This window comes from Aspergillus bombycis (assembly GCF_001792695.1).
Source record: "Aspergillus bombycis strain NRRL26010 chromosome Unknown contig00050, whole genome shotgun sequence".
Classification (NCBI taxonomy): Eukaryota; Fungi; Ascomycota; class Eurotiomycetes; order Eurotiales; family Aspergillaceae; genus Aspergillus; species Aspergillus bombycis.
The window spans coordinates 682-12,479 of NW_019170052.1; the positions used below are offsets into that span (position 1 = coordinate 682).

General features: G+C 48.6%; 2 protein-coding genes across 2 annotated transcripts; both read left to right on the forward strand.

Annotated features, from left to right (window-relative positions):
• Window positions 1-1,264: 1,264 nt before the first annotated feature.
• On the forward strand, window positions 1,265-3,359 carry abr2 (laccase abr2; the record flags this gene model as incomplete). Its single annotated transcript, XM_022533278.1, has 6 exons — window positions 1,265-1,459; window positions 1,534-1,589; window positions 1,671-1,841; window positions 1,894-2,064; window positions 2,117-2,242; window positions 2,297-3,359. 6 exons carry the CDS (start codon window positions 1,265-1,267, stop codon window positions 3,357-3,359), a joined length of 1,782 nt encoding a protein of 593 aa, XP_022388539.1.
• A 1,526-nt stretch (window positions 3,360-4,885) lies between these two features.
• pksP (polyketide synthase alb1) lies at window positions 4,886-11,537 on the forward strand (the record flags this gene model as incomplete). Its single annotated transcript, XM_022533279.1, has 5 exons — window positions 4,886-5,172; window positions 5,225-5,516; window positions 5,575-9,006; window positions 9,071-9,826; window positions 9,879-11,537. 5 exons carry the CDS (start codon window positions 4,886-4,888, stop codon window positions 11,535-11,537), a joined length of 6,426 nt encoding a protein of 2,141 aa, XP_022388495.1.
• Window positions 11,538-11,798: the final 261 nt, after the last annotated feature.

An 11,798-nucleotide genomic window follows, 5' to 3' on the forward strand; every position in this document is an offset into this window, starting at 1 on the left:
GTTTCTCCTCTCCACTACCCGCACGGCAACCCATGGACAGCATGCCGTTGGAGTTCCAATCATATTCTATTTTGATTGACTTATCATTTGTATTTACCTTACTGCAGACCCTGTGGCAACCAACGGATACAATCTTTTCTATATCAGACAACAACAAGAAAGTCCACAGGGACGGACTTCGAAAGCCATCTGTTGTAAGGTTCTCAGTCTTTGGATTCATCTACAATCCAATGTCATTGCGAGACATGGGGGATGGAATCCCTCTCCACCCCTGACTCCCAAGGTTTCCACAATCCTTTCCCTCGATTTGGACAATGCTGGATTCCAAACTAAAAAGTAGTATTAGCTGATTCGTGTAGCTTCACGCCTCATTCGCTTTGGGCCAAGACTGTGTGATTCAAAGCGAACGGCCACGAAGGGAAGAGGGGAAAACAAACAAACAAACAAACAAAAAAAACATAGATTAAAAATATAAATAAAAGAAAAGCCCTAATATGTGGCTGGTCTCTACTTTCTCACACGGGGACGAAAGTCTCGGGCTTATTGACATTCCAGTCATCCTCCCTTGAACCTGGAGGCTTTTTATCCCTTGCCTTGCCGAACCAAAACCAGGAAAGGAGACACAACACTTTGTCTTCCCATCAGGGGACGACTGACTCTGTGTACGTGGCTGAGCTGGTTCAAATAGTTTGACAATGCAGGTCATGCAGCCAGCCACGATGTCGGGGTTTGGCAGTGTTGACATTTTTCCCCGTCTACAGGGGTGTTTGGTGTGCATCTATTTGGGCCATCGGCACGTGCTTGGATTAAATCAAGAATAAATCTTGATGACTCCTACTACACTAACTAACTAGCTAACTAGTTACTACATAGGAGCGTTCCGCAACCCTGATCTACTACTATCGAGAGAACACGAGGCTGGGCATTACCACAAGAGAGGGGAACACAAACGACAGTTTATAGTCATAAAATATCTCACATTCTCATTTGTTGAGATTGGATCTCGTATTATTATTATTGTACGGGTCCCACACTTCAATTCCAGAAGACTAGTCGTTCAACTCTAGGAATGTCCATTCTCAGACCCAGATCTCCCTGTGATTATTTTCTACGCTTCCGGCCATCACAGCATTTCAGGTACATACCTGATGCTTGGCTAATATGAGACGTGTTTATTTAAGACGCTCAGAAAGGTCTTTCGAATTGGACACCACGTTCCTCAAGAAAAAGTCTTTCTATCTACTTACTAGGGTGGGCTGCAAAAATGGCGCCTTTGAAATCCCTCGTGGCGTTGCTCAGTGCCAATGTGCTGCCTTCAGTATTGGCCGAGCTCGTTAAATTCGAGGTGGATCTGACGTGGGCGAAGGGCTCTCCAGATGGCAACCTTCGAGATATGATTTTTGTGAATGACCAATTTCCAGCCCCTCCGTTGATACTGAACCAGTATGATGACGTTGAGGTATGTGTTGAAACATATATATATTTCCTTCCATCACTGTCCGCCACACCTTTCAGTTGACTAATATGCCATAGTTCACGGTGAATAATCAGATGCCTTTCAATGCCACCATTCATTTTCATGGGATAGAGTATGTACAGCACTACGGCCACGGCGTTCGCATACCACCTTTTGCATAGCTACTCGATGACGGGGTTCTAACTGTATACAGGCAACTGAACACCCCGTGGTCAGATGGCGTTCCTGGCTTGACGCAGAAACCTATTTTACCTGGAGGCACATTTACCCACCGATGGACCGCCACGGAATATGGCACATATTGGTATCATGCCCACGCCCGGTCCCTGATGGCGGACGGTCTCTACGGAGCTATTTGGATTAAGTGTGTACTGAGATGTCCCTCATATCTTATGGAACAGAGCTGACATTATAAGCCCCGCTCCTGAGATCCCACAGCCGTTTCACTTGATATCCGATGACGAAAAGGATATTGAAGCCATGCGCAAAGCCGAGAATGACCCTAAGTTCGTCATATTATCGGACTGGTCACATTATACTTCGGAGGAGTACCAAAAGATTATGGAGGAGAGTGGGGTAGATCTTTTGTACGGACCCCGTGACTAGAGCCAATAGGGTATTTGACTGACAATAGTCCAGCTGCGTTGACAGTATTCTGATTAACGGGCGAGGGCGCGTGATTTGTCCTGGAGCTGATTTTATCAACAGCCTTCAAACGAGCTACTTGAAGGCTTCTATTGATAATCTGCCGCTGACAGATAGAGGGTATGTTGTTCTCTCCTAAAAAGAGCCCATATATCGCTAATGAACGACCGGAAGATGCTATCCCAAAATCTACAAGACCCAAGGAAGCTTCCCTCGAAACGACTCACTGGTCCCACCCGGGCTAGAGTCAGGCTGCGTCGCCACAGCCGGGAGTCATGAAGTAATTGAAGTTGATCCAAATGACGGATGGGTCAGTATGAAATTCATTAGTGCTGCATGGCTGAAAGCTTTTATCGCATCTATCGACGAGCACCCTATGTGGATTTATGAGGTTGACGGCCATTATATTGAGCCTCAACTCGCACACACTATGGTGATGTACAATGGCGAGCGCTATTCTGCGATGGTCAAACTAGACAAGACGCCGAAAGACTATACGATTAGGATTCCCGACACAAATGCGGATCAAATCATCGCGGGCTTTGCCACCCTGAGATACAAGGGCGGTGATCACGTCGAAGATTCCGAGCCCTATGTTAATTATGGCGGATTAAACACTACCGCTGACGTGATCCCCTTGAATGAGAGTCTCTTCGTACCGTATCCTAGCATCCAGCTTCCGACGGCTGCCGACCAGATGATCAACCTCACCTTTGGTCGGCGAGAGTCGGCGTATCAGTGGACACTGGAAGGGAAGCAGCTGTATGACGTTATGGCCAACTACGACGATCCGATCCTATACAACCTGACCGCGAAGGAGAACTTAGCCGACAAAGTTACCGTTCAAACTCAGAATGGCACCTGGGTTGATGTTTTACTTCAGGTTGGTATAATGCCGGACACCCCACCTATTCAGGCGCCCCATATCATTCACAAGCACTCGAACAAAGCCTTCATCGTCGGGGAAGGCGATGGGTTCTTCAACTGGACGAGCGTTGCCGAGGCAGCCACGGAAAGGCCGGAGCTCTTCGAATTTGAGCGACCGCGGTTGCGAGATACTTTTATGGTACTGGGTCTTCTCGGTCCAAGGTGGATGGTCATTCGGTACCAAGTGATTAACCCAGGTCCTTTCCTCATCCATTGCCATATTGAAACACATCTAGCCAATGGTATGGGGGTCGCTTTACTTGATGGCGTCGACGCATGGCCGGAGGTTCCACCGGAATATGCTCTTTGATCTCATTTCTTTATGACCAATCATTCTCTGCCCTTGCATCTCTGTAACTGTATAATAATATAATACGTAATTAGACTTCATATCTGATTGTTCGAGGCTCTAATTATTAAGAAATAAATCATCATTATCGATAGCTATTAGAGTTTTAGCGGAACCGCCCTATCGGTAGCCATGGTTTAGGGTTCGGATAGAAAGTAGATGTAACGATAAAAAAGCAAGTCCAGAAAAGACCCATGTTTTTTTTTTTCCTTTTTCCTTTTTTCTAAATGGTAAAAGGATTCCACCAGGATTCCACCAGGATTCCTGTTGTTCGATTTTTTCCCGTTGCTCCGATGTTACATGGTATTTGATATGAGATTATGTGTCTGTTGATAGCATGGTAGTATTCGGCACTGCCGTACGAAGTACTCCGTACACTGCTGCTCATTGAAGCGACGAGATTGACTCTGTTTATACGCATTGTCCTAGAGCTGGACTTCTAGTCAACTTAGACTATACTTAATTAATACAATATCACCAGTTCAAGTCGAATCAGCACATCATATGTGGTAAACAAGCAATCTTGTTCCTCGTAATTGACTACTACTACTAGTAGTAGTAGTAGCAGTACATTTAAAGGTATACGGCGTAGAAAGGGTAAACTGAATGCACTGGCCCCGTCGATGGCAGTTGTCCTTTATCACAAGGCTGACTGAGGTAAGCCCCCAGCCACAGCATATTTACAGAATCTGCCGAACGAAAGCAGGGAGTGTGTGTTGGCCTTGGGGGATAGAAGGGGGGGCTTGTGGGCATCACGTGACCACGAGGGCCATCTTCACTCTTGCCGAATGCGGCGACGACTCCCCGTTAACGTTGCAACGACGAGAACAGACTTTTGCTAACAATTCTTGTCTCCCAATGCATTTGAATCAAGGCCAATCATGTATGTCATTGATCGAGGCTTTGCACGCATATGCAAAGCTTGCTTGCCGGCTGTATGTGCCCTGAGACTGGGAAACAGAGTTTGGAACATCCACCTCCTTACGGTAGAGACGTAGCTCGCCTAACCTGTACCGCAGATTCTCTCTCAGGGAGGCAAATTCTTGAGTCTAGAATTGTATATATACAGTGTCAATATGACTCAAGGTGGATGTCAGCAACCTCAAGAGCGTAACGGTAGGATTCGACAGATCGACTGTCAGACCATATTGGCAATTGGCCATACAACTCCAATGGAGATGCCTGTTATCGCCTGCATGATATGGTCTTGGCTTCCCAATAATAGTAAAAGGCTCTAGAAGGTTTTGACAATGTGACCTCATTCATTTGGCTGGAAACGAGCTTGTGATCGGCTATTGAGTGATCGGTGGAATGCTCGTCCAAGTTCTTCGCATGCCGTAATGGAGGCATAGTCCCCACTGTCGCATGTGGTTGTAACTCTATATCTTGGTATATAAATCATATTTAATATCTAGCCAATTGCTTTGGGAACACGCTCTGATCAGCATCTCTGCGACTCTTGACTGGCACTTTTTCTTTGACTCATCATGGAGGGGCCACGCGGCGTCTATCTCTTCGGAGACCAGACAAGTGATTTCGACGCCGGCTTACGTCGCCTCCTACAAGTAAAGAATAACACAATTGTTGCATCGTTCTTCCAGAGATGCTTCCACGCTTTGCGCCAAGAGATCGCGAGGCTTCCACCATCTGAACGAAAGATCTTCCCCCGGTTTACAAGCATAGTGGACCTACTGGCGCGTCACCGGGAGTCAGACCCTAATCCGGCTCTGGAGAGCGCGTTGACCTGTATCTATCAACTGGGATGCTTTATAAAGTACGTACAACTGCAGATCTTGACCTATTTGAACGTGCCTAACCTGGGATAGCTACTACGGAGACCTTGGAAACGTGTACCCGTCTGCTTCAGACTGCCATCTCATTGGCCTGTGCGCAGGTCTTCTTAGTGCTGCAGCTGTAAGCTCTTCGACTAATGTTGGGGAGTTGATTCCGGCCGCAGTTGAAGCAGTGGTGGTAGCTCTCCGACTTGGTCTATGCGTCCTTAAAGTTCGAGAGCTGGTGAACTCTGACCAAGCGTCGTCAACAAGCTGGTCAGTTTTGATTTCAGGGATTAGCGAGAAGGATGCTTCCCAGCTTATAGCGGAATTCTCTGTTGAACGGGTGAGTTGATTGACCCGAGATAGCCCGTGGGGCAGAATGTTCTAACCACCGGATAAAGGCAACTCCTCCTTCATCCAGGCCGTATATCAGCGCGGTGGGATATAACAGTATTACCATTAGCGCACCGCCCAAGGTCCTGGATGATTTGATTGAAACTAGGCTGTCTAAAAATCATAAGCCGGTGAGGGCACAAATCCATGGTCCTTACCATGCGGCACATCTCTACGATGGCCGAGACGTCGACAGGATCCTCGAAAGCCGCCCTAATGAGGTGGTTGCAAACTACACACCCCGTATCCCCGTACTATCAAGTACTACGGGAAAACCGATAGAGGTCAAAACTATGAAGGATCTGCTTAAGGCCGCCCTCGAAGAGATTTTGTTACGTCAACTATGTTGGGAGAAGGTCACAGATGCCTGCTCTTCCATATTAAAAACTGCTCGTCATCAATCATGCAAGTTGTTTCCAATTTCGAGCACCGCGACACAAAGCTTGTTCACAGCTCTTACAAAAGCCGGAATAACCGACATCGAAGTGGAAAATGGGGTCGGAGATGTTGCCACGAACCCGAAGGACAACCTAAACATCAGCGGCAGGGCCGAGTGCTCCAAGATAGCGATCATTGGCATGTCTGGACGATTCCCAGAAGCTGATGGCACCGAGAGGTTCTGGGACGTTCTGCATAATGGCCTCGATGTACATCGGAAGGTGCCTGCAGAGCGTTGGGATGTTGATGCCCACGTTGACCCTACTGGAACAAAGCGTAATACTAGCAAGGTTCCATACGGATGCTGGATAAACGAACCAGGGCTATTTGATCCCCGCTTCTTCAACATGTCGCCACGTGAAGCCCTCCAGGCAGATCCCGCTCAAAGACTTGCATTGCTCACGGCCTATGAAGCTCTTGAAATGGCCGGCTTTATTCCCGACAGTACCCCGTCGACTCAAAGGGATCGAGTTGGTCTTTTCTATGGAATGACTAGCGATGACTATCGTGAGATAAATAGTGGTCAAGATATCGATACATACTTTATCCCCGGTGGCAATCGTGCTTTCACACCTGGTCGGATAAACTACTATTTCAAGTTCAGCGGGCCCAGCGTCAGTGTTGATACAGCTTGTTCTTCAAGTCTTGCGGCTATTCACATGGCTTGCAATTCGATCTGGAGAAATGACTGCGATGCAGCTATTGCTGGAGGTGTCAATATATTGACAAACCCTGATAATCATGCCGGTCTTGACCGTGGCCATTTCTTGTCCAGAACCGGGAATTGTAACACATTCGACGATGGTGCTGATGGTTACTGCAGAGCAGATGGAGTGGGTACAATCATTCTCAAGCGGCTGGAAGACGCCCAGGCAGATAACGATCCAATCCTTGGTGTGATCAATGGGGCATATACCAATCACTCGGCAGAAGCTGTCTCGATTACCCGCCCTCATGTTGGCGCACAAGCGTTTATCTTTAATAAACTATTGAACGACGCGAATATCGACCCCAAGGACGTCAGCTATGTTGAAATGCATGGAACTGGTACTCAAGCTGGGGATGCAGTGGAAATGCAGTCGGTCTTGGATACATTTGCTCCCGACTACCGCCGTGGACCAGGACAGTCCCTCCATCTTGGTTCCGCCAAAGCAAATATTGGGCATGGAGAGTCAGCATCTGGTGTAACTGCGCTTGTGAAGGTGCTTCTAATGATGAAGAAGAACACCATACCTCCTCATTGTGGTATAAAGACCAAGATCAACCACAACTTCCCCACTGATCTTGCACAGCGCAATGTCCACATTGCCTTCCAACCTACACCCTGGAACAGACCAGTCTCAGGAAAGCGACAGTGCTTCATCAACAATTTTTCGGCGGCTGGTGGAAACACCGCTCTTTTGGTGGAAGACGCTCCAATTCCTGAGGTTAAGGGTCAGGATACTCGATCTGTTCACGTTGTGGCAGTATCAGCACGATCCCAGAGTGCGCTCAAGAACAATATCAACTCTCTCGTAAAATACATCGATGAACAAGGAAGGTCATTCAATGTAAACGAGGCAGAGTTTATTCCAAGCTTGGCATACACCACCACAGCACGGCGTGTTCACCACCCGTTCCGTGTCACAGCCACTGGGTCTAGCTTGCAGGAGCTGCGTGACTCGCTTAACAACAGCGCTCGTCAGGAAAGCTTTGCCTCTATTCCTGCGACGGCTCCTGGTGTGGGGTTCGCGTTCACTGGCCAAGGGGCTCAGCACACCGGAATGGGAAGGCAGCTGTACGAAAAATGCTCTCAATTTCGGACAACAATGCAGCATTTCGACTGCATCAGCCGAAGTCAAGGATTTCCTTCAATCCTTCCTTTGGTTGATGGGAGCGTGCCCGTGGAGGAGCTGGGCCCTGTCGTGACACAGCTCGGTACCACATGTCTCCAGATGGCTTTGGTCAACTACTGGGACTCACTGGGTATAAGACCTGCATTCGTCCTTGGGCATAGCCTTGGGGAGTTTGCTGCCTTGAATACAGCAGGTGTGTTGTCGACTTCAGATACTATCTACCTCTGTGGTCGTCGGGCTACGCTCCTTACAGAAAACTGCGAGATTGGAACGCACGCCATGCTGGCTGTCAAGGCTTCTTACCCACAGGTCAAGCAGTTGCTGAAAGAAGGTGTGGATGAAGTTGCCTGTGTTAACTCACCCAGTGAGACCGTCGTTAGTGGTCTTACCGCCGACATCGATGACTTGGCCCAAAGGTGTTCCACCGAAGGCTGGAAGTCTACTAAACTAAGGGTGCCGTTCGCTTTCCATTCTGCCCAAGTTGCCCCAATTCTTGAACAGTTTCAAGAAGAAGCCCAGGGAGTCACGTTCCGTAAGCCATCGTTACCGTTTGTCTCCTCACTTCTTGGAGAAGTCATCACGGAATCTAATTACGATGTTCTGGGAGCGCAATATATGGCAAAACAGTGCCGGAGGTCGGTGAACTTCCTTGGGGCGCTTGAGGCCACCAGATATGCGAAGTTGATGAATGATAAGACTGTCTGGCTTGAAGTTGGTGCCCATACCATTTGCTCTGGTATGATCAAAGCAACATTTGGTCCTCAAGTTACGACCGTGGCGTCTCTTCGCCGAGAGGAGAATGCATGGAAGGTCCTCTCGAACAGTCTCTCGGCCCTTCATTTGGCTGGAATTGACATCAACTGGAAGGAATATCATCAGGATTTTAGCTCCAGCCATCAGGTGCTCCCGCTTCCATCCTACAAGTGGGATCTCAAGAACTACTGGATACCTTACGCCAATAACTTCTGTCTGACCAAGGGTGCTCCTCAAACCGCAATTCAAGCTGCGCCACAAGCTACATTCCTGACGACTGCTGCGCAAAGGGTTGTTGAGAGCCGCGACGATGGCACAACAGCGACTGTCGTGGTGCAAAATGACATCGCTGATCCCGAGTTGAACCGTGTTATCCAAGGTCACAAGGTCAATGGAGCCGCACTTTGTCCATCGGTAAGTATTACATGCATTGCCAGACTATCATGGGTTATAATTCGGCTACTTACATCCTATACAGTCACTTTACGCGGATATTGCCCAGACGCTTGGCGAATACCTCATCGAGAAATACAACCCCGAGTTCAAAGATCTTGGTCTCGATGTGTGTGACATGGTCGTGCCGAAGCCACTCATCGCGAAGGGAGGAGAGCAGCTCTTCAGAGTCTCTGCTACTGCCAATTGGGCTGAAAGGAAGGCTTCAGTTCAAGTATATGCTGTCAATGCTGACGGCAAAAAGACTGTAGACCATGCGCATTGCACGGTGAAGTTCTTTGATACCAATGCTTCCGAGCTCGAGTGGAAGAGGATCTCGTACCTGGTCAAGAGAAGTATCGACAATCTTCACCAGAACACGGAAACAGGGGAAGCTCACCGTATCCAGCGAGGAATGGTGTATAAGCTTTTCAGCGCGTTGGTCGACTATGATGACAACTTCAAGTCGATTCGCGAGGTTATCCTGGACAGTGACAACAATGAGGCCACTGCTCGTGTCAAATTCCAAGCGCCGCCAGGCAATTTCCATCGAAACCCGTTCTGGATTGACAGCTTCGGTCACCTGTCTGGATTCATCATGAACGCGAGCGATGCGACCGATTCTAAGAGCCAAGTATTCGTTAACCATGGGTGGGATTCGATGCGTTGCCTGAAGAAGTTCTCACCTGATGTCACTTATCGCACTTATGTGAGGATGCAACCATGGCAAAACAACATTTGGGCTGGAGACGTCTACATTTTTGAGGGTGACGATATCATTGCTGTCTTTGGAGGTGTCAAGGTTGGTACCTCACTACTGCTTTTGGTTTCTCTTTTACTGACACGATGAATAGTTCCAAGCACTGGCACGCAAGATACTAGACACCGTTCTTCCTCCTGTTGGAGGCTCAAAGGCCCCGATTACAGCTAAATCACCCCCTCCAGCTCACACCCCGAAGGCCAGCACAGCTGCCAAGGACCGTCCTAAAGCACCTGTGCCATCCAAGTCCTTCACCAAATCTTCTGGACCGAGTGTGATCGTACGCGCGCTCAGCATTCTCGCCTCAGAAGTTGGCCTGGCAGAGTCTGATATCTCAGACGACCTGGTGTTTGCGGACTACGGTGTAGATTCGCTCCTCTCCCTCACAATCACTGGCAGGTATCGTGAAGAGTTGAACATCGATTTGGAGTCTTCTGTGTTTACCGATCACCCAACCGTCAATGACTTCAAGCGGCTCATCGCGCAAGTGAGTCCTTCAGAGAGCCATGATGGATCTTCCAGTGAACAAGAGTCGAACTTCTCTTTCAACGGTGGCGAGTCTTCAAGTGCAAGCACTCCTGAGATCGCATCACCGCCGAATGAGAAGGTAGCTCAGGTTGAGCAAAACCAGACCATGAAGGAAATCCGTAACATTGTGGCGGAGGAGATCGGTGTCCCCGCAGCAGAGATCGATCCTGAAGAGAACCTGGGAGAGATGGGAATGGATTCGCTTCTCTCCCTGACTGTTCTCGGAAGAATACGAGAGACTTTGGACATGGACCTGCCAGGAGAGTTCTTCATCGACAACCAGACCCTCAATGATATCGAGGTGGCTCTGGACCTAAAACCGAAGACTGCCGTCCCGCCAACTCCTATGCCAGAGCCAGTCAAGTTTTCTGACGCTATCCATGACCTTCAGCCAAAGCTTACTCAACATCCCAAGGCCACGTCCATCCTGTTACAAGGAAACCCGAGGACAGCAACGAAGACCTTATTCTTGTTCCCTGACGGCTCCGGCTCAGCTACATCTTACGCTACCATCCCCGGACTCTCCCCCGACGTCTGTGTTTACGGACTGAACTGTCCTTACATGAAGACACCTGAGAAGCTCAATTGCAGCCTAGACGAACTCACTGCTCCCTACGTAGCCGAGATTCGACGTCGACAACCCAAGGGTCCTTACAGCTTCGGTGGCTGGTCAGCAGGAGGAATCTGTGCATACGATGCAGCACGCCATCTAATGTTCGAGGAAGGTGAGCAAGTCGACCGCTTGCTTCTCCTTGATACCCCATTCCCCATTGGTCTTGAGAAGCTGCCGCAGAGATTGTACGGCTTCTTCAACTCTATCGGCCTCTTCGGCGAAGGTAAAACGGCACCACCCTCCTGGCTCCTACCTCACTTCCTAGCCTTCATCGACTCCCTCGATGCATACAAGGCCGCGCCCCTTCCATTCACAGACGAGAAATGGGCGAAGAAACTGCCCAAGACTTATATCATCTGGGCCAAGGATGGTGTTTGCGGCAAGCCGGGAGATCCACGACCTGATCCCCCGACGGACGGTTCCAAGGATCCCAAGGAGATGGTCTGGCTTCTTAATGACCGGACCGACCTGGGACCTAACAAGTGGGACACATTGGTTGGACCTGAGAATATTGGTGGAATCACGGTAATGGAAGATGCTAATCATTTTACGATGACGAAGGGTGAAAAAGCGAAAGAATTGTCGAATTTTATGGCTAATGCCATGGCTTAAAGATTGATGAAGCTGACCATATTCTTTTTTCTGTTATTATATTGCACTTATTTTCCCTCTCGTTTTTATGGCTCGGTCATGTCGTCGATCTCATGTTTTTGATGCGCAGGGATTAAAGCACAATCATTCAATAAGTAATGTATGGTACTAATAGTACTTAATCAATCAATTATACATTTCGGAACCACGAGACACCTTCACGTAGCATAAGCAGTACTAAAACAGCCCACATATTGACTACTCGCTGGTATTGGATGCTAG